Here is a 23,159-nt window from a genome sequence, read left to right on the forward strand (position 1 = left end):
GGGGCGAGGCGGCGCCGAGGTGACGTCCCGGGGGGTTGGGTAGCGCTCGGTTCTCCCGCCGCGTCCCCGCCGGCGAAGGAGTGGGGCGCTCTTTTTGAGCTCGAGCTAGTAAATGAGTGATCGCTGTGCCGCTCCCTTGTGTTATGTAATCTCTGCTCGGTCCAATAGTACATCCTAGGCTTTAGTGCACTGCAGTTAGTTTACAAAGTCTCCTCCCTCGGACCTAAAATATTTTTGCGATGGCGCCGTGATTTATAAAATGGGATGGGGCGGAATAGCTTTATTTCTGGTGTTTATATCCTGCCGCGGTGGGCGCCATGTTTATCCCAGGGACTATTTTTTTCTAGATTCTCATCACCTACTGGAAAGAGTGATGTCGTTGATCCACCTGCTTTCCCTTCTTTCTGCGAGTTACCCAGATTTCCTCCCGTCAGACGCGGGATTTCCCCAAACTGTTAATAACACTGGACGTATTTCTTCTCACTTATTTGGACATTCTCAGCTCAGAAAAAAGGTGGGGCTGAGAAGAGTCTTGGAAGTCATTTAACCCAATCTCGTTTTCGAGATGGAAATTGGGAGACCGTTTTACTATCTCAGAACAACCGCCTTCTTGGTGCAGATTGTAGCCTAGCCTTCTACACTCTAGGACACTATCCACCGCAGCTCAAAACCCCACAGAAACGGAGTTTTACTTTCTAAGGATTCCCATCTAGCTAGAGAGGAAGCGGGGGGTGGGGGGGGGGGGGGGAGGGGAGGCTGCTTGTTGATAAACCGATGTCCAGACCCGTGGGTTGCTCTTGGCCCTGGGAATTGGACTCTGAATTCCAACTGGTTCGCACACTTATTAGGGATACATAAAAAGTACCTTGGAGATTGATGAAAGTCCGGGGGCCCCCCCCCCTGGGAGAGGGGCTCATCCCTAAGTCTCTTTGGGCAGGATCGGGGGGGGGTGCCATCTTCTCTACATTTTTAACCCACAGTCCTTTAGCTGAGGCTAATTAAGGCAACTACCACATTGAGAATTTTGGTTTAGCATAAAGCCTTTCAGGGGAGCTGAGAGGTCGTAACTATTTTCAAAATAGGTGATACTAAGATGTTACTCATTTCTTTTCAGTGACATTTGCACTGATGATCCAAAAGCAAAGCTGGGTAAAACTGCTGGTGGTGCCTTAGCACAAAGCAAGGCGGTTGCATGACATTCCATGTGAGAATGTCCTTGATGAAGCAGTAAAAGTGATTTATTAATTGGGGCACCTGGTTGGTTCAGTCGTTAAGTGTAGGGGTCTTGATTTCTTCTCAGGTCATGATCCCACCCTTCCTGTGATGGAGCCCTGCATGGGACTCTGCCTGGACAGCAGGGATGCCGCCCTCTCTGTTTGCCCCTGTCCTGCAGGTGCTTTTAAAATAAATTAAAAAATCTCAACCCTTGAGTGGATGTCTTTTTAGTTTTTTAAGAAAAGACACTTGCGGCCTAAGGAGGTATGATCCTTCGCATAAGAAAAAGCACTTGTGAGATTGAGTTATGAGCTGCATTTTTACTTGAAAGAATGACTGACTAGTTATTTTCACACTTTAATGTTTGGTAGTTTTGTTTTTTTTTTTTAAAGAGACTGAGCATGAGTGGGGCAGAGGGAGAAAGAATCTTAAGCAGGTTCCATGCTCAGCACAGAGCCTGATGTGGGGCCCCATCCCACGACCCTGGGATTATGACCTGAGCAGAAATCAAGAGTCCGACCAACTGAGCCACCCAGGCACCCCTGGCAGATATTTTCTGAAAATGAAGTGAGCTTGTCACTTCAAGGAAAACCGTTGACTAAGTATTTGTTACCAATGATAAAAATTTGAGCGTGAAAATAAGAATTTGTTCAAAGTTGACATCTCGCGTGTGTACCCTATCTTTCTCTGTCTCAAAATAAACTTTTAAAAAAGTTGACCTCTCAGGTTTGACAGCTTCCCAGTACTTTAAAGACTTTTCTTGTAGCATCAGTGTTAATGACTGTGATTTTTAAGTATTTTTTAAATTGTATTTATAATTCTAGTGAAATGTGTCAACATTTGGAACCTGGACATTTCAGTAAATTTGTATTTTCCAAGTGACCAATGTGTGATGTTTCAAAATATCATGGGTAAATGATCCTTTCAAAATGCAAGGTACATCAGTGGATTTTAATGTAAGAAAATACAAAAAGTGGGTTGATAGGGATTCAGATTCCAAGATGTAACTTATTTAAGAAACTACCGTTTTTTGAGTTTTAGTATTGTGTCAATATACACAGCTATCTGAAAAGGTTTTCAGAAGACTTTTCTTTTTTTCTGCTGTGTGAGGCTAGATAGTCGTATACTTAACAAAAACAACATACAGCAAACAGACTGAATGCATACACAGCTATGAGAATCCAACTGCCTTCTATTAAGCTATACCTAAACAATTGGCAAAAATGTAAAACGATATTACTTTTCTAATTATTTTGGGGAAAAAGATAATTTCTAATTGAAAGTGTTCTTTATATTAACTTTGATGGTTTGTTATTGTTAATTGTGTTGATAAGTATTTAACTTTTTTTGTTTTAAGGCCTTACATGGTAAATATCAAAAGATAGAATCCACATAAATAAAAACTTTTTGAGGTCCTCAATAATTTTAAGAATGTAAAGCGGTCCTGAAACCAAAACATTTGAGAATCACTGGGTGTTGTTCTATGCTTCTGCTTCTGAGATCATCCAAATCTGCCTCAATGTAGGAACTTCTGGAGAATTTACAGGTGTGTGTTGGAGTTAGTAATGGAAGAGGCAGTGGCTTGGGGGAGAATTTTACAGAAAAACTTTGATTCGAGTCTTGGTGTGTTATCTACTAACTTTAACCTTGGGCAAGTTACTTAATCTCTCTAAACCTCCTTTTTAACCTCATTTGTAAAATGTAGTACTTAGGATGTATAATTGTGAGAATTCATTGAGGTGATGAGTATAAACTACAAAATAACGCCTGGTATTGTATTAAAGTATATTCCAGGTAACTTTTCAGTCTTTATTCTACATACAAGTAAAACCTTGGATTGCGAGTAGCTTGTTCTGCGAGTGTTCTGCAAGACGAGCAAACATTTCCAATAAATTTTAACTTGATAAACTAGCGATGTCTTGCAATACAAGTAGTATGTGACACTGAATGTCACATGATCACAACTGAGCCAGTGGTTCTTCTTTCTCTACGGGCTTGTGGGTGATGGTCTCCCATGCCCAGATGCTCGGTCTCAGGCCGCAGCATCTGGCAGAAATCAGTGATCTTTCAGAACGTTGGAAGGTGCCCACAGCTGGCACTAGTGTATGTTTTGTCACTTCAAAGCACCTATGGACAGTCCTTTGCTTTTCCATACAAGAGTAAGCTTAGGAATGCTTTGCTTCATTCTAGGTCAGGCTGCCTGCAGATATAGACCCTTTCCTCTGCTGCCTTATTGCCAATTACATTAAATACGGTAACAAGAGTTTATTAATACTGTACTGTAGTCAACATCCGTGCAAGCGTATACAATGGCCCCCAGGCGGAAACATGTTGAAAAGAAAGGTGGTAAGAAGAAGGAGATGATTACAGTGGAAGTTAAGAAGGAGATCATCAAGAAGTATGAACGAGGTATGCGAGTGGCTGAAATTGCAAGATTTTATAAGAAGTCTACGTCGACCATTTGTACAATATTAAAGAAGAAAGAAGAAATAAGGGGGCTAGATGCAGCAAAAGGAGTCACGAGAATATCAAAGCAACGGCCACGTGTTCTGGAAGATGTAGAGAAGTTGCTTCTGGTTTGGATAAACGAGAAGCAACTAGCAGGTGATACTGTGACTGAGAATTTTATCTGTGAGAAGGCAAAGGCCTTGTACACTGACCTTGTAAGTAAACTGCCAGGTACGTCAACAGAAAAAGAAGAAGGCTTCAAGGCAAGCAGGGGATGGTTTGATAACTTTAAAAGGAGAAGTGGCATCCGTAGTGTTGCGAAGCACGGAGAAGCTGCAAGTTTGGACGCTAAGGCAGCTGAGGCATTCGCTACTGAGTTCCAGAAGCTCATGGTTTCTGAGTGTTACCTGCCAGAACAAGTTTTTAACTGCGATGAGACGAGGCTTTTTTGGAAAAAGATGCCAAAGAGGACCTACATTACAGAAGAAGAGAATGCAATGCCTGGTCACAAGCCCATGAAAGACCATCTCACCCTCTTGTTTTGTGCTAATGCAAGCGGGGATTTTAAAGTCAAGCCCCTGCTTGTGTATCATTCTGAGAATCCACGAGCCTTCAAGAAATGCAAGGTTCAGAAGAGCCAGTTAAACGTTATGTGGCGGTCCAACAGCAAGGCTTGGGTCACTCGTATGTTGTTCATTGAGTGGATCAACGAGGTCTTTGGTCCTGCAGTGAAGAAATACCTTTTAGAAAAGAATCTGCCACTCAAAGCCTTGCTGGTCATGGATAATGCTCCTGCTCATCCTCCAGGCTTTGAGGACGACTTACTGGAGGAATTCGAGTTCATTAAGGGCAAGTTCCTTCCTCCCAACACCACTCCAATCCTCCAGCCCATGGATCAGCAGGTCATTTCAAACTTTAAAAAGCTTTACATCAAAGCACTATTTCAGCAATGCTTTGAGGTGACCGAAGGAACAAACCTTACTCTACGAGAGTTTTGGAAAAATCATTTCCACATCGTGAACTGCCTGAAGATCATTGATAAAGCCTGGGATGGGGTCACCAAGAGAACCCTCTGTTCTGCTTGGAGAAAACTGTGGCCTGATTGTGTTCTTGGACATGACCTAGAGGGGCTTGCTCATGAACAGGAGGCGCCAGTTGTCGATGAAATTGTGTCCTTGGGGAAGACCATGGGCCTAGAGGTGAACGAGGATGACATCCAGGAGCTGGTGGAGGAACATGGTCAGGAGCTGACCACCGATGAACTGATGGATCTGCATCGCGAGCAACAGCAAAAGGTTATGGAGGAGATCTCGTCTGCAGAGGAGAAAAAGGCAGAGGAATCCCTCACTTCAGATGAGATTAGGGAGATGTGTAAAATGTGGGAAACAGTGCAAAATTTTGTAGAAAAGCACCACCTGAATAAGGCTGTAGCAGTGCAAGCGATGAATCTATTTAACGACAATGCAATGTCACATTTCCGCGAAATCCTCAAAAGGAGGCAAAAGTAAGTGTCATTGGATAGGTTCCTTGTTAAAGTTGCACGAAAAGAGAAAGATTGCATTGAGCCAATACATAGCAGTGATTCCATTAGTGATAGTGAAAGTCGTCCTACACAATAACCCTCCTCTCTCTTGTCTCCCTCACACCAGCCACGAAGGTTTTCAAAGGTAAGTGCAGGTTAATTTATTTATTTTTCTTTATATTTTGTATTTTCTTTATTATTTTATATTGCAATATTGTAATCATTTTTACATGAGTATTTTTGGGTGTGGAATGGATCATCTGAGTTTCTGTTATTTCTTATGGGGAAATTTCGCTTTGATATACGAGTGCTTTGGATTACAAGCATGTTTCCAGAACAAACTATGCTCGCAAGCCAAGGTTTTACTGTATGTCTTTCTGTTGAGGGTGGAGATTTCTTTTTTTTCATTTTATTATTATTTTTTTAAGTTTGTTTATTTTTGAGAGGGGGAAGGAGAGCACAGCAGGGGAGGGGCAGAGAGAGAGAGGGAGACACAGAATCTGAAGCAGGCTCCAGGCTCTGAGCTGTCAGCACAGAGCCTGACGTGGGGCTCGAACTCACAACCTATGAAATCATGACCTGAGCCAAAGTTGGATGCTTAACCAACTGAGCCATCCAGCTACCCCCAATGCTTTTTTTAAAAGTTTATTTATGTATTTTGAGAGGCAGGGAATCAATCCCCAAGCAAGCTCCAGGCTGATGGCCTGGGATCCTGAACCAGCAAACCATGAGATTGTGGCCATAGCCGAAATCAAGAGTCGGACTTAACCGACTGAACCACCCAGGCACCCTGAGGGTGGTGATTTCTGATTTAAATTACAAACCCTAGAGCTGTTTGGTGCCTTTATCATATCAATGTAATAAGACTTTGATAGATTCTTGGCATTCGGGTTTGTGGTAATAAAGCCATATCCACAAAAAACATTTTTACGTATAACTCAGGAGGAGAAAAGGGAAATAGACTAACATATTACTAGTATTTAGAAGAGTTAAATGAAATCAAGGGAGTAGAAATGGAATATAGGTCACACAACTGTCAGCGAAGAAAAGCTTCTTGGGAAAGGGACCCCTGAATATTGAACCCTTTAAAAATAGAGAACTTATTGCTTACTTTAGTTGTTGTTTTAGTAAAGAGCACAGAGCTCTTATCTGGGTGCTTCTTGATAGATTTGCTGCCTGGTAAATTGAAAGTATTTTGTGTTTGGGAGCATTAGGTTATTAACACTGTTGAGGAACACATTGTGAATATTATGTGTGAGGTTCTACAACTGTTAGATTCTGTAAGGGATGAAATCAGTCATGCAAAAGACAATAAAAGCTTCTTACAGGTTTAACGGTAATTTTATAGCCATATTAAGTAGTCAGCTCTGTAGGTTTTCTAGAATTAATCTAGACAAAAATTGAGATAACTTGAAAATAGATGCCAGTTGTTTTGAGGATTATTATTTCTTACCCTAGAGTAAGAGGGTATGTTCTTAAAATTTTTGTTTTTGTAATGTTTGTTTATTTTTGAGAGAGAGCATTGTGTGTGTGTGTGTGTGTGTGTGTGTGTGTGTGTGTGTGTGTACACAAGTAGAGGAGGGGGCAGAGAGAGAGGGAGACACAGAATCTGAGGCAGGCTCCAGGCTCTGAGCTGTCAGCACAGAGCCCAACTGCTGGCTCAAATCACGAAGGAACCGTGAGATAATGACCTGAGCTGAAGTCCGACGCTCAAGTAACTGAGCCAGCCAGTTGTTTTGTTTTTTTTTTTAATGTTTATTCATTTTGTGTGTGAGAGAAAGAATGAATGGGAAGGGGGAAGGGGCAGAGAGGATCCCAAGCAGCCTCAGCTTGAGCCCAACATGGGGCTTGATCCCACAAACCAAGCCCCAGGAACTGTGAGATCATGACCTGAGTGGAAATCAGGAGTCAGATGCTTAACCGTTTGAGCCACCCAGGCACACCTTGTCGCTTTTAAATAACAGGTTGTTTGTAAAGATTCTCTTTGTATCTTTTCAATTATGTAGACTTCTACTGATTAGCTAGGATCTGAGTATAGATTACCATATTTGCCAGTGCTTAAGGTGTAGTTCACTTCTCCCTAGAAAGGTATGTCTGGTATACCCATATTATGGGTGGAAAGATGAATGACAAAGACTTAAAAGACTGTGGGAATTGCTAATAGTCCTGTGTGAGCCACATTATTGAGTAAAGTCTAAGTATACAAAAATTAGGTTGTCACTATAATTACTGCTGTAAAATACAGAGACCAAATAGGTTACTAAGATGTCAAATAATGGGTTGGCTTAATGGAAGATGGCAGAGTCTGTCTCCTCTTACAGTACCTCCTTGGTAGCCAACATAATCCACCTTAACCGACTGCGCCACCCAGGCGCCCCCATAATCCACCTTAAATACATTTTTTCTAACATTAATTATGTATGTTTTAAGAAATGTGTATATGCGAATCTATGTGAAAATTGCTCCTAGAAATAAGAACAAGTTAAATAGAAAATCAACAAGGCTACCAGTTTGATTTAGTAAATGGCAAAAGGATAGTGGCAGAATATGGTAGTGCAAAAATATCATAACCAAAATATGAATAGGTGGTTTTTACGCCCAACTTTTTTTTAAAATTTCAACCTTATTGGGGCGCCTGGGTGGCGCAGTCGGTTAAGCGTCCGACTTCAGCCAGGTCACGATCTCGCGGTCCGTGAGTTCGAGCCCCGCGTCGGGCTCTGGGCTGATGGCTCAGAGCCTGGAGCCTGTTTCCGATTCTGTGTCTCCCTCTCTCTCTGCCCCTCCCCCGTTCATGCTCTGTCTCTCTCTGTCCCCAAAATAAATAAACGTTGAAAAAAAAATTTCAACCTTATTGAAGTATAATTGCCAAAATGTAAGATATTTCAAGTATACATATGGTGATTTCATGTACATTGTAAAAGGATTCCCTCCATCTAGTTAATGAACACATTCATCACCTCACATTTATTTTTTCTGCATGTGAGAACATTTAAGTTCTATTCAGCAAATTTCAGTGATATGGTACAGTGTTACCAAGTATAGTCATGTTTTATATTAGATTGTCAGACCTTATTCATCTGATTTCCCGCAACTTTTTTATTAAGAAAATTTCATGCATGGGGGCGCCTGGGTGGCTCAGTTGGTTGGGCATCTGACTTCGGTCCAGGTCATGATCTCATGGTTCGTGGGTTTGAGCCCCGCGTTGGGCTCTGTGCTGACAGCTCAGAGCCTGGAGCCTGCTTAAAATTCTGTGTCTCCCTCTCTCTCTGCCCCTTCCCTACTCACACTCTGTCTCTCAAAAGTAAATAAACATTTTTTTTTTTTAAAGAAAACGTCATGCATGTGAAAGTGAAAGAGTACAAGGTGTATGACAGTGAACCTCTTACCTAGACACAATGGTGTTTTAACACACTAATGTCTATAAGAAAGCACTAAAATATGCATATGTTTGCTAAGCCACTTGAAAATCATGACATTTCCACTAAATATTTCAGGCACTTGCTTAGAATAAATACATTCTCCTATATAACTCTAACATAACTGTTCTTTTAAAGAAAATTCAAAAAAAAATTCCCAAGTTGGGAGGGACCTCGGAGGGACAGAGAGAGAAAGAGACAGAATCCCAAGCAGGCTCTGCAGTTCTGTCAGCGCAGATCCTAATGCAGGGCTCAAACTCACCAACCCTGAGATCATGACCTGAACCAAAATCAAGAGTCCAACGCTTAACTGCCTGAGCCGCTCAGGCACCCCTATCGTTTTTGTTAAGAGTATATTTCTCTTGATGAGTGCTGAGTAAAGTGTAGGATTGTTGAATCACTTTGTTGCAGGCCTGAAACTAACATTGTATGTTAACTATAGTGGACATGAAATTTTAAAAATTTTTAAAAACTAAAAGTAATTACCAAATATTATGTAGTCTATATATTCAAATGTTTCATTTGTTTCCAAAATGTCATTTATAGCTTTTATATGAATCAAAATCCAATAAAGGTTCAAGTGTTGCATTTTCTTATGGCTCTTTAGTTTCTTTCTTTTTTATTTTTTTTATTTTAGAGAGAGAGTGTGCGTGTGTGCAGGTGGGGGTGGGGAGAGGAGCAGAGAGAAAGAGGGAGAGAGAGAATCTCAAGCAGGCTCCACATTTAGCATGGAGTTTGACACCAGTCTGATCCCACGACTTTGGGATCCTGACCTGAGCCAAAATCAAGAGTTGGACACTCAACCAACTGAGCCACCCAGGTGCCCCAACCCCTAGTGTCTTGTAATTTAGTTTGGGGTGTGTGTGTGTGTCACATTTTTAAAGAGAACATGTTGCTACTTTTATAGAATGTTCTCTATTCTGCATTTGTCTGATTATTTCTTTATAGAATGTCCCACCTGGATTTACCTCATTATTTTCTTGTGCGGCTGCTTAACTTATTCCTCTATTGCTGTGTTTCCTACAAACTGCAAGTTAAATTTAAATACTTGATTTGTTGGGGTTTTTTTTTTTGTTTTTCTAATGTTTATTTTTCATTTTCGAGTGAGTGAGCACAAATAGGGGAGAGGCAGAAAGAGAAAGGGAGACACAGAATCCAAAGCAGGCTCCAGGCTCTGAGCTGTCAGGAGAGAGCCCGATATGGGCTTGAACCTAGAAACCAACCATGAGATCATGACCTGAGCTGAAGTCAGATGCTCAACCAACTGAGCCACCCAAGCACCCCTTGATTTGATTAAGGTTAACCATAATTGTCAGTGGCTTGTTTGTTGTTTACACCAGTTGATGAGAGGCAGAGTCTGAATTATCTGCTAACATTTTTCTGTTTAAACTTAAGTACTGTCATAACTCTTGGTGTTTGAGATAATAGAGCTACCTTTGTAACTTACAGTTCAAATATAACAACAAGACTTTGAGAAAGAATGCAGAAGTAAGTTTGCTTCATGTCCTTTTGGTTCACTGCCCTCTGAGAAAATGAGTTGGAAGTTGGACAGGCAAGGAGGGTAGATACATTTAGCAGAAGCAAATCATAGTGGAATTGTAAAGGGGTCAAAACCAGAAATTTAGAAATGGAGATTAGGGGCACCTGGGTAGCTCAGTCAGTTAAGCATCCAACTCTTGATTTCGGCTCAAGTCATGATGTCATGGTTCGTGAGATGATTATAAGGTTTGTTTCACGTTATAATCTATCTGTGAAACTTGATTTTATCTTCATGTTCATTTGACAACTTCTGTGCCATTCTTTTCTTGCCCAAGTACCTAATTTCTCCTCAAAACAGTCAATCCTCTAAAATTATGGTTACTATTAATTTTATTGGTTACTATCAGTATGTTATTGTCAATATTGACTAGCGAATAATTTTTGTGGATATAATTTCCCAAAGTCCTTTAACCTAATTTCCATTTCTTCTTTTTTTTTTTTAATGTTTATTTATTTATTTTGAGAGAGAAAGAGTGCGGGTTGGGGAGGGGGCAGAGGGAGAGATAGAGAATCTTAAGCAGGTTCCATGCTCAGTGTGGAGCTGGATGCAGGTTTGATCCTGTGACCCTGAGATCATGACCTGAGCCGAAATCAAGAGTCAGATGCTCCTACTGAGTCACTCAGGCACCCAAGAAATGATAGTTCTTTATGCATAGAATGTGGGATGATAGCTTTAAAAAAATTTTCCCCTTCAGGGCCACCTGGGTGACTCAGTCGGTTAAGTGTCCAACTTCAGCTCAGATCATGATCTCGTGGTTTGTGAGTTTGAGCCCCACATCGGGCTCTCCACTGTCAGCACAGAGCTAGCTTCAGATCCTGTCTCTCGTTCTTTCTGCCCCTCCCCTGTTTGTGCGTGCGCGTGCTCTCTCTCTCTCTTTCAAAAATAAAATTAAACATTGAAAAAAAATGTCCATTTCAGAGCATGGATTCCATTTGATCAGAGTTTCTTAATCTTGGCACTATTGATGTTTTAGAGCAGGTAAGTCCCTAGCTGACCTGTGTATTATAGGATGTTTAGTAGCATCCCTGGCCACTGCCCACTAGATGGATGCCAGTAGCAGCCCTCCCCAGCCCTACCTATAGTTATGTCTACCAAAAATTTCTGTAGACATTGCCAAATGTCTTCTGGAGGGCAAGTAGTCCCCATTTTTGAGTATCATTGAGTTGGATAAAATCCACTGGCATGTGTGAAGAAGATTCCTTAATGATGCCCTTTATGATTTGGTTTCCCTTTAACAGCTGTCAAGCCCAAGTTTCTTCCTCAGGTAGGCTCCACTGTGTGCCTGGTATATGTTGGAGAACAGTGGGACATGATGAAATTTTTTATCTCTCTTGGGAATTTTATTGAAGGGAGAAATAAGGTCTTTGTTTATAAGTCAAGTTGTAGGCCTTTTGCTTTATCTAAACCTCCCACCCCCTTCCACCTTGGAAAGGAACCTTACAGCTATTTGAGCTTATATGCTGTGGATAAAGTTTTTGTTAGGAATAGTTAAGAAATTTGTTTGATATCTTTGAGGTGATTTGTCATTGTTTTGGCATTCAAGAAAAGACTGTCTTTAGGGGCACCTTGGTGGCTCAGTCAGTTAAGTGTCTGACTCTTGATTTTTGGCTCAGGTCATAATCTCATGGGTTAATGAGATTGAGCCCGTGCCTGGCTCTGTGCTGACTGCACAGAGCCTGCTTGGGATTCTCTGTCTCTTTCTCTATCCCTTCCCCACTTTGGATACCTGCTCTCTCTCAAAATAAATAAACATTAAAAAAAAATAGTTGCTTGCAAAAGGACTTGATTAAACTAAATGTATCCTTTTTGATTGTCCTTAAAAATTTTTAAGTACAGTTGACCCTTGAAAGGTGTGGGGGTTATGGATATTAACAGCCCGATAACCTCCCCAGTCAAAAATCTACGTATAACTTTTGACTTCCCAGGAACTTAACTGCTAATAGCAAGAACTGTGAGAGATCATTTTTTACTGTGATAACACAATTTACTGGAGAGATCAGCTGCTCAAGTGATGTTTTAAGGGGACATTGGAATACCACAATGCTTGAGCTCACTGCAGTTAGTAATAGGAGGTGGCTACAAAATTATTACAGTAGTACAATATATACTACAGTTAATTTAATGCAGTTATTTAATACTGCATGTTTGTTTACATTTCTCTATTGCAAATGCCACCATGTACAGTCTGTAGGTGTGTAAATTTTGATGAATTTTGACTTTTTTAATTTGTGTATATTTTATGGTAGTAAATGATAAATGAGTATCTAAATGTATTTTATGAATTCAAGACATAGCTACCTTTTTCTTATTTTGTTTTTTGACATTTCTGGGCTACACAGTTCATCTGTGAGGTTTTTCAAATTGTCACAAATCTCCAAACTTTTCCGGTACGTTTATTGAAAAAAAAAAAATCTATACGTAGGCTTGCCCAGCTCAAACCCACATTGTTCAAGGGCCAACTGTATATGTAAATTCTGCCCTTCAGGAAAATGACCCAGCCTTCTTGTTAGGGGAAGGGAAGAGGTTGGGGATAGGGGAAGAGTGGAAGTAATGAGATTAATGAGAATTTTTTGCTCAGTAAATATGTTACAAGACTGAGAAATCTCAAAGAATTTAAGGAGAAAATAGAATTTTTTTAGTTTCTAAAACATGTTCTTTGTGGATGTGGAACATTCTGCCAAATGCCATGGGAGTGAAATTGAAGATAGCTGACTAATAATTGGTGGTTGATATGAAGATTATTTTATTTTATCTTTTAAAATGTTTATTCATTCTGAGAGAGAGAGAGAGAGAGAGAGTACACATAGGGGAGGGCATAGAGGGAGAGAGAGAATCCCAGTCAGGCTCCACACTTACTGCGGATCCTGGGGCTTGATCCCACTAACTGTGAGACCATGACCTTAGCCAAAATTAAGAGTCAAATGCTCAACCAGTTGAGGCACCAAGATGCCCCTGGAGATAATTTTATATTAAAAAAAATTTTTTTGTAGTTTATTTTTTGAGGGGGAGAGAGCAAGCAAACAGGAGAGGGGCAGAGAGCCGGGGGCAGGGGGGATCCCAAGCAGCCTCCACCTGTCCACGCAGAGCCAGATGTGGGAATTGAACTCATGAACTGTGATATCATGACCTGAGCCAAAATCTGGAGTCACACTTAATTGACTAAACCACCCAGGTGCCCCTAATTTTATATTAAAAGTGAGCAGAGGGACGTCTTGCTGGCTCAGTTGGAATAGCATGCAGATCTTGATCTTGGGGTCGTGAGTTTGAGCCCCACATCAGGCTATCTGCTGTCAGCACAGATCCTGCTTTGGATCCTCTGCCCCCCTTCTCTCTGCCCCTCCCCCACTCGTTCTCTCTAAATAAATAAATAAATAAATAAATAAATACACTTTAAAAAATCTTTTAAAAAATAAAATGAGCAGAAAGGTCCCGAGCATCTGGACTGTGGTCTTGGAACATCATTTCCCATCAATAGGAATCAGAGCTCCTTAAAGAAATGGCATATTCTAGGTCTGGGGAAGGAAATATGTGAACTGATCCTGGAGCTATTAGATTGCCAGGATTTTAGTAGACACTTTACTAAGGTGTCAGAAGGACTGGGAAGCCAGCTGAAGTTTGGCCAAAATAGGACACTTTTGAGTATCAATAAAGATAATTGCAGTGGACCAAAACACGTAAATTATGTTTAAAATATGATAACCATAATGGTAGTTTAAGAGCAAGCTTATTCACTTTGGTGAAATACTATTGCATCATTATTTTGAAAACTGGTAAATGAAGGGAAAAAAAGCAAGATAGAAGGAATCAAGACTTTACTATGTGAACTGCACCATGGGTAACCAAATAATATAAATGTTTGGGCTTTTTTGTTTTGTTTTTTAAAGTTTATTTTGAGAGCACAAGCACAAGTTGGGGAGGGACAGAGAGAGAGGGGGCAGAGGATCCAAAGTGGGCTCTGCACAATCAACTGGAAATCACAAAACCCTGAGATCATGACCTGAGCTAAAATCAAGAGTTGAATGCTCAACCAACTCAGCCACCCAGGTGCCCGTACTTGTTTTTTTAAATAGAAGCATTCTAGTTAATAAATGAAGGAAGGACAGATTTAGAATGATTAGATCCAGCATCGAGCATGCCCCCAGATGGAAGAAAACTCTACCCTTAAGAGTAGTCTTCGGGGGGGAGGGAGAGTTCATCCTGTGTATAATCATGCCACTAGATCCAACTGTCAATTTCAGGATATCCAGGGGGACAGAGGCATATAGTAAACGCTGTGGATATGTGATCAACAATATCCAGGTTGTAGAATCTACAAGAGATGAACTGGTTCTTCAACAAATAAATGGCAAGGGAGGGAAAAAAATGATTTATAAATTAAAAGACTTAAACTTATCAAATAATCATAATATACGGACCTTATTTGGATCCTAATTCAGGCAAACTTTAAAAAAGTATGGTACAGAGAAAGACAGATACCATATGGTTTCACTCTTATGTGGATCTTGAGAAACTTAACAGAAACCCATGGGGGAGGGGAAGGAAAAAAAAAAAAAGGTTAGAGTGGGAGAGAGCCAAAGCATAAGAGACTGTTAAAAACTGAGAACTAACTGAGGGTTGATGGGGGGTGGGAGGGAGGGGAGGGTGGGTGATGGGTATTGAGGAGGGCACCTTTTGGGATGAGCACTGGGTGTTGTATGGAAACCAATTTGACAATACATTTCATATATTGAAAACAAAGGGACTACCAATTTTTAGGCATGCAATGGTACAATTCTTTTTCTTTTTGTTATATCTTTCAGGTCCTTATCTTTTAGAGGTCCATGCCAAAATATTTATGAATAATGTAGAGATTAGCTTCAATATAAGATGAAGAAGGGAGGCATAGATAAAACAATTTTGGGTTGATAATTTTTGAAGGTGGGTGATAGATACATCTCTACTTTTGTATTTAATTAGAATTTATATCACATTTAAAAAAATAGAAGAAAAGAATCACAACAGTCTTGATTCAGAGACTCACAGTTATAATATGATGAAAGTTTGCCCCTTCACTTGGTTTTGGTATGATTCTCAAATTTTCTGTCCATCTCACATTTTCCTCTTGATGTGGCACTGTGTTCCCTATGTGCTGGCCTTTTCTGAAATTCACATTTTTGCCTGGCAGTTTTTCAGAAGAAATTAAAATGCCCCTAAATTGGGTAAGGATTGAATCTCAACATGTTTGTTTGTTAATGTGAGAAGTATCCAAGTCAGAAATACACTTAAAGCAAAGTAATAGAGAAGAGACAGAAAAAAAAAAATCCAGGTGTTTTTGTTTTTGTTTTTGTTTTCCTTATGAGAAGTTAAATTAAAAGATTTGGTGTGGAAAGAGGTTAACGTGAGTAGAATGATAGTTTGGGAAGATGTATACATTGCAGTACTGGGCATTTAGTAATTCCTGTCTTCTTTAATCAAAAATAGTTGAAAGGTAACTATGTGCTACCTGCCATGGGTCACTGAGCACCACAGAGTTACCGTGTTTTCTCATGATCATCTTGATAGAGATGTTAAGTATGGCATTTCTTCATATTAATGAAGATTTCTTTTTGATAACTGGAAAACTACAAGAAGGGTGCTAAATTTGCATGTTTCAAGTTTGTGAAGTATTTAGGTTGATATCTCTATTGTGGTAGGGCCTGTCTTTTCCACAGTTTTTTGACCCTGAACTATAGATGGTAAAATGAAGGATCACGCTTAGAGACAACAGTCTAGGTCAGAATTGAGGACTGTTTGAAAAACTTGGTTTCACTGTCTTTCAGAGATGTTTGGATGGATGTGAAATATGCTCAGTCAGCAGATTGGTTATTTATTTTTTTCTGGGTTGACAAGCCTTATTGGTTAATTTGTCTTGTTTGCTGTAAAGAACTTGAAAAATATTTTGAGTTGAATTTTCTGCTCATTTTGAATCTTAATTTACATTGGATGTCTTGGCAGAACATATACATGGGAAGTTCTTCTGTCTTGATAAAAAGTATTAGGCCACAAACATCTTTCTTAGCCATTTTTTTTTTTTCAAATCTACCTTTCCCACTCTTTCTGTTTATTAGAGTATCTTTTTCATGGGAGGACTAGCATTGTTTGACTTTGATCAGATGGAAGAAACTTTCTTTTTTATTTTAGAGAGAGGGCACACCCATGGAGGAGGGGCAGAGACGGGGAGAGAGAATCTCAAGTGGACTCTCTGCTCAGCACAGAGTCCCACATGGGGCTCAATCCCACGACCCTGCATGACCTGACCTGAAATCAAGAGTCAGATGCTCAACTGACTGAGCCACCCTGGCTCCCCGGAAGAAACTTTGAATATTATTCTTAAGGTTCATTGCTGGATTGCCTGGGTGGCTCAGGTGGTTGTAAGCATCTGACTTTGCCTCAGATCATGATCTCACAGTTTGATTTCGAGCCCCCCCCCCCCCCCCCATCGGGCTCTGTACTGACAGTTCAGAGCCTGGAGCCTTCTTCAGATTCTGGGTCTCCCTCTCCCTGCCCCTCCCCTGCTTGTGTGCTCGTGGGCTCGCTCGCTCTCTCTCTCTCTCTCTCTCTCTCTCAAAAATAAGTAAACATTAAAAAATATTTTTAAAAAATTTATTGCTTCATAAAATGAAACATGCACTCAGTCCCTTAAAATATTAGAAGTAGTTTAGGTAAAGACCAGCCTTTTGGATATGCTATTAAAATATCCATAGGCATGACACTGAAAACCACAATTTGCATTCAGCTACCTCTATTTACTCTGAAGGAAAGTTTTCTTCTGATGCTCAGCATATGTATGGGGAGTTTGCTTGCAGCTGGTCAGAGTTGAAAGAAAGTGCTTGAGAACCATCCCCAGAACTTATCATCCACTATATTCATTCTGCCAGATGTTTGATATCCATGCATTAATTAATGGTTATGGGCTCTAAGAAAGTTACATAGTAGAGAACTGGTGTAAGATTAAATAGTTTAAAAAGTTGCTTAGAATGATATCTTTTTCAGTAAAACTAGTCTGGACACTACAGAAGTTTGTGTTGTGTAGTCTTTGCTCAAGGACTGCCTGTGGTATGGATTTGGCTCTTTTTTTTAAGTTTATTTATTTATTTATTTATTTTTAAATAAATAATTTTTTTTTTTTTTCAAATTTTTAAGTTTATTTTTTAATTAATTTTTTTTGACAGAGAGAGACAGAGCATGAACGGGCGAGGGGCAGAGAGGGAGGGAGACACAGAATTGGAAACAGGCTCCAGGCTCTGAGCCATCAGCCCAGAGCCCGACGCGGGGCTCGAACTCACGGACCGCGAGATCGTGACCTGGCTGAAGTCGGACGCTTAACCGACTGCGCCACCCAGGCGCCCCTTAAGTTTATTTTTGAGAGAGACAACACAGCAGGGGAAGGGCAGAGAGAGAGGGAGACAAAGAATCTGAAGCAGGCTCCAGGCTCTGAGCTGTCAGCACAAAGCCTGACGTGGGGCTTGAACCCACAAGCTGTTAGATCATTACCTTAGCCAAAGTTGAAGTTGGAAGCTTAACCAACTGAGCCACCCAGGCACCCCACCCTTCTTTTTAATTCTGTTTCTGGCTAGCATTGTCTTTTGTATATTTATGTTAAATATGAAACTAAGAAAATTTAAGTTGATACCTTATATGGTTTTCTTTCCTTGCTCACATTTTCTCCCCACTATGGTCCTGGCCTGGGAAGACAAAAATAATTAGAATTTAGAGACCAGTTAGAATTGAGTTAGGCACTTTAGCCATTGAAACTGTGGGCACTTGGTTGTAGCCAACTCAGTGGGGCGTTGGCTGGATTCTTTTTTTTTTTAATTTTAGTTAACATACAATGCAATATTGGTTTAAGGAGTAGAATTCAGTGATTCATCACTTACATAAAACACCCAGTGCTCATCATAAGTGCCCTCCTTAGTACCCACCACGCTGCCTGGATATTTTAAATTTTCAAGGGAACAACGCCATCTGTTGGGCACCTTAAAAATGAATCCTGTCACGTTCTATGGACCCAACTATTTAGACTAGTTTTAGGTTGGTTTTTGGCATAGAGATGTGGTAAAAAAAAGTTTCTGAAATACTAAGGGCACTGTGAGAGCCTTTGCATTAAAAGATTTATTTGAGCATTGAGCAGTAACGCTATTATAATTCCAAGACAAAGAAGTTGACCTTTAGTCTACTGATGTTGGGGGACAGAATAGCAGTAGCTCTTTTTTATTTTTTTTTACTTATTTTTGAGAGGAGGAGGCTGAGAGAGAGGGAGAGAGACAATCTCAAGCAGGCTCCGTGCTGACAGCCCAGAGCCCTACGCAGGTGAAATCAAGAGTCGGATGGATGCTGGGACACCTGGGTGGCTCAGTCAGTTAAGTATCCTACTCTTGGTTTCGGCTCAGGTCGTGATCTTGTGATTTGTGAGTTTGAGCCCCACATTTGGCTCTGTGCTGACAGTATGGAGCCTGCTTGGGATTTTCTCTCTCTCCCTCTCTCTTTGCCCCTCCTGCACTCTGTCTCAAAATAAATAAACTTAAAAAAAGTGGATGCTTAACTGAGGCATCCAGGTGCGCCTAGCAATAGCTCTTTGTTTGCACTGCAGAGGTGCAGGCTTTGTGTTTATAAGAAACATGTAGGGGTGACTGGGTAGCTCAGTCAGTTGAGTGTCCATCCTGCTCTTGATTTTGGCTTAGATCATGATCTTGTGGTTCATGGGATCAGGTCCCACATTGAATTCCGTGCTGACAGTGCAGAGCCTGCTTAGGATTCTCTCTCTCTCTCTCTCTCTCTCTATCTCTCTCTCTCTCTCTCCCCCCTCCCTCCGTCTCTCCCTCTCTCTCCCCCTCTCCCGCTCTCTAAAAATAAATAAATAAACTTGAAAAAGAAAAAGCATGTAACTTAGGTGTTTTCAAATTAAAGGCTCACTCCCAAGTCATGGTGGAGTACAAGAATACAATTTGGAGGGGAAAAGAACTACCACCCACTTTCTGAATTCTGGGCAGTCTAGAATTTGACCCTGCAGCATCACCTTTTTGAAAGAGCAGCTAACAGCCTAAGTTTATAAACTGGGAATGTAGTGTGACAAGTGAGGTTCTTATCCTGGGTGTAAAATTTAAGAGACTGCAAAAAGGCTCAGGAATAAAAGAGTATTTTAACATAGTAAAAGAGTACTATTAATATGAAAAAGTTCATAATGAGCAAAATACACCTTTTTTACTTTTTTTTTTTTTTTTTTTGAGAGCGAGCACATGAGCAGGGAGGAAAAGGGCAGAGGGAGAGAGAGCGCATCTTAAGCAGGCTCTACGCCCTGCCTGGAGCCTGACATGTGACTCAATCCCACAATCCTGGGATCATGACCTGAGCCAAAATCAAGAGTCAGACACTCAACTGACTGAGCCACCCAGGTGCCCCTATTATTATTGTTTTTAAAGATTTTCTTCTTCAGTAATATCTGTACCCACAGTGGGGCTCAAGTCACAACTCAGATCAAAAGTCATGTGCTCCACTGACTAAGCCAGCCAGGCACCCCCAAAACATACATTTTAATCGAAGACCCTGTACTTGGATGATTTGCCTCACCCTGAGCATAGCCCTGGGTATTACAGATTAAATTTTTATACTCCTCTTATTGAATAATTGCTGTGAGCTCTTTCATAATTTGTTTTCAAGAATAAAACTTACAATGAGGCACCTGAGAGGCTCAGTCAGTTAAGCGTCCTACTCTCAATTTCAGCTCTGGTCATGAGATTTGATCCCCAGTCAGGCTCTGCACTGACAGCTCAGAGCCTGGTTGGGATTCTCTGTCTGCCTCTCTCTGCCCCTCTCCCACTTGTGTGTGCTCTCTCTCTCTCTCAAAATAAATATTTCTAAGAGAGCAAAAGTTATAATTCTAGATCCTTTGAAATGTGGCAGTAGGGGGAGGTTAGGGGAAAGGGTAGAGGGAGCATAAGGGTGGATTGAAGAATCTGATTCCATATTTTGTATAAAACCACTTCTCATTTTGAGGTCAATATCTTCTTAGGTCCAATATCTTTTTTTTTTTTTTAATGTTTATTTATTTTAGAGAGAGAGACACAGAGTGTGAGCAGGGGAGGAACAGAGAGAGAGAAAGACACAGAATCAGAAGCAGGCTGTAGGCTCCCAGCTATCAGCACAAGAGCCTGATGGGGCTCAAACTCAAAAACCGTGAGATCCTGACCTGAGCCAAAGTCAGACGCTTAACCGACTGAGCCACCCAGGCGCCTCATTGAGGTCAGTATCTTATTTGGTCCTTTTTTCTTGTAGCATGGCGGACACCGACCTCTTTATGGAATGTGAGGAGGAGGAGCTGGAACCATGGCAGAAAATCAGCGATGTCATTGAGGATTCTGTCGTTGAAGATTATAATTCAGTGGATAAAACTACTACAGGTAACAAAAACTCTTTTGATCTTGGATTGTTATTTAAACTGACTCAGTTGGATGGCATTTTTATTAAGAAAGTGTGAGGTGGAGAAAGACTTTTAAGAACCCAAGGATGGATGCCTCGTTTAAGAACCCAAGGATGGATGCCTCGTTGTGGCGCTGGTGCTTTTTTTTTTCTATGCTTTAGTCTGTAAAAATACCTCAGTTTCTTCATATGTGAAGCTAGAAACACTATGCTTAATTTATTTAAAACATTGAGAGTTGAGTTAACCAATGCTTAGCAATCATTTAGCAGTCCTCCTACCAAATGTACGAACAAGAACGCAAAGTAGTGTGTGTGGCAGTGTTCATTTATGTACCCAAACGCAGGATCCCGTAGTCATTTTTCTCTTCTTTGTTTGTTTTACTTTACCTTGGTTTCCTTTGTGAGCTGAACAGAGTTTGCTTTGTGTCTGCCTTCATGAACAGTTTACAAACATAGGCTTGTTAGCTGCTCTTTCAAAAACGTGATGTTGCAGGGTCAAATTCTAGATTGCCCTAAATTCAGAGAGTGGGTGATGGTTCTTTCCCCCTGCTAAATTGTATCTGTTGCTCTCTTTATTTTTATCTTTCCTACCTTGAGACCTGAAGATGGCATTGGTTTAGGCTGAAACAGGACACAGTTCAGGATCTTGTGTACGGCTTATTATGTATGCATGGTTATAAATACCAATAGTGGTGATAATAAACCTTTGAGTCCTAGAGATTTGCTTGTGCTTTATAAGCAAAACCTTAAAATACTGGTTCAGTGAACTCGCGATCTAAATTAACCAGGAAATATGAGATGAAGAAGGCATTGTGTCTAATTGGTGGAGCAAGGGACAAGTAGGAGGAGAAATCAGATGAACAGTTGGATTTGCAAAGAAAGCAGGAAACTTTTTGGCTGTAGAGACCCACAACAAGATGAAAGGGATTAGAACAATATCCTTTAGTGTCATCTGTCCCTGTCTCCAAGTGACTATGCCTCCCCTTCCCCACAGTTTCTGTGAGCCAGCAGCCAGTCTCGGCTCCAGTGCCCATCGCTGCCCATGCTTCTGTTGCTGGGCACCTCTCTACATCCACCACCGTTAGTAGCAGCGGGGCACAGAACAGCGACAGTACAAAGAAGACTCTTGTCACACTAATTGCCAACAACAATGGTAAGTGGGATTATTGGGAAATTCTTCCTGGGCCAGAGGGGTGAGAGAGAGAAATAAAGAGGTATTAGGAACAGATGTACCTGTTTAGTTTTAGGTACTGAGATGGTTCTACTAGTTGGAGTGAATTTAGTAATGATTCTGTGATATGGAAGTGATTCAGTAGTGTTGCTGTTCCTTCTGAGTTAGTGCTGAATTGATGCTGGTCTTTCAAGTCTGAGGGCAGCTGATCTTGCTGCTGGTAATTTGTGGGAGAGAAAATGTAAACCCAAAATTCCTGACTATTAAAAAGATTGGGCGGGGGGTGCTGTTTGATTGTTTTTGTTATTTTTTTAAGTAGAATAAGCCCCACTAGTTTGGTAAGAATTCTCCCAGGGCAGCTTTGTTCTGAATTTTCTTTGGCAGATTCATATGGTCATTGGTTCCTGGGTATGGAAAATAGGATAGGGTTGTTTTCTACTTGAAGGAAGTGGTGAAAGAGTGGTGCTTCTAGTGTATTTATTGACTAGAGCTGCGTAGTATTGGTTTCTATTCATTTCTGATGACTGTTTTTACACTCTGAAGGCAAGTTATATCTTAAGATTCCTAAACTAGAATAAGCACCTTTATAGAATCATTGTGTTGCTGCAGAGGGCTTATTTTTGTTTTATTTCCTTTAAAAACAAAATAGCTTTATTAATACAAGAATAATATGTGTATTGTAGAAAAAGTAAACTGAAAAAATAAAAGGAAGGAAAAAATTTTTTAACTGTGATCTCACTACCTGGAGATAACTATTTGTAATTCTTATTTTGTACATATATGTACTTTTATATACTCCCATATGGTATATGTTGTGATTTACTTTTTATAAAAACGGATCATACAGCCTCTACATTACTCTTTGCCTCCTTTTTCCCCTTAATATGTAATGAATATGTATATGAATAATATGTAATTAATATGTATATGAATAATATGTAATGAATATCAGTGTATGTCTGTAACATTGTTGATGAGTAAAGGTACAGTTAACCCTTGAACAACATGGGGGGTAGGGGCGCCAACTGTCTGCATAGTTGAAAATTTACATATAACTTTTGATTCCCCCCAAATTTAAATACTGATAGCCTTCTGTTGATAAGTTGATTATCACAGATTTTGTATGTAATATGTATTATACTGTATTCTTACAATAAAGTAAGCTAGAGAAAAGAAAATGTTATACAGAAAATCATAAAAAAGAGAGATAACATAGTACTATACTATATTTATTAAAAAAAAATCCAGGGGTGCCTGGGTGGCTCAGTTGGTTGGGTGTCCAACTCTTGATTTCTGCTCTGGTCATAATCTCATGGTTTGATCCATGGGATCAAACCCCATGTCGGGCTCTGGCTGACAGCATGGAGCCTGCTTGGGATTCTCTCTCCCTCTTTCTCTGCCCTCTTCCCCCCT

At 40.4% G+C, this 23,159-nt stretch overlaps 2 protein-coding genes and 1 long non-coding RNA gene across 8 annotated transcripts in view; 2 read left to right on the forward strand and 1 right to left on the reverse strand.

Moving 5' to 3' along the window:
* Positions 1-23,159, forward strand: part of POGZ (pogo transposable element derived with ZNF domain) — a 53,030-nt gene that overhangs the window by 813 nt on the left and 29,058 nt on the right. For 3 of the 6 annotated variants that reach the window (XM_040461156.1, XM_040461155.1, XM_040461154.1), the window contains exons 2-3: positions 20,432-20,556; positions 21,570-21,728. In XM_040461156.1, the coding sequence (XP_040317090.1) occupies positions 20,433-20,556; positions 21,570-21,728 (283 nt within the window). In that variant the 5' untranslated portion in view covers position 20,432. Of the gene's footprint in view, positions 1-14,940; positions 15,059-20,431; positions 20,557-21,569; positions 21,729-23,159 lie in introns of those variants that run through there. The other 3 variants (XM_040461158.1, XM_040461157.1, XM_040461159.1) reach the window with 2 other exon arrangements.
* On the forward strand, positions 3,576-7,206 carry LOC121020997 (tigger transposable element-derived protein 1-like). The gene is made up of 2 exons (XM_040461104.1): positions 3,576-4,994; positions 7,192-7,206. Exons 1-2 carry the CDS (start codon positions 3,576-3,578, stop codon positions 7,204-7,206), a joined length of 1,434 nt encoding a protein of 477 aa, XP_040317038.1.
* On the reverse strand, positions 7,428-8,131 carry LOC121021034 (uncharacterized). The gene is made up of 3 exons (XR_005786400.1): positions 8,033-8,131; positions 7,574-7,807; positions 7,428-7,534 (listed from the first exon to the last, which is right to left on the reverse strand). It is a non-coding gene; the product is annotated as an uncharacterized LOC121021034 (long non-coding RNA).

This window comes from Herpailurus yagouaroundi, unplaced genomic scaffold (assembly GCF_014898765.1).
Source record: "Herpailurus yagouaroundi ecotype Mexico unplaced genomic scaffold, PumYag 254, whole genome shotgun sequence".
Classification (NCBI taxonomy): domain Eukaryota; kingdom Metazoa; phylum Chordata; class Mammalia; order Carnivora; family Felidae; genus Herpailurus; species Herpailurus yagouaroundi.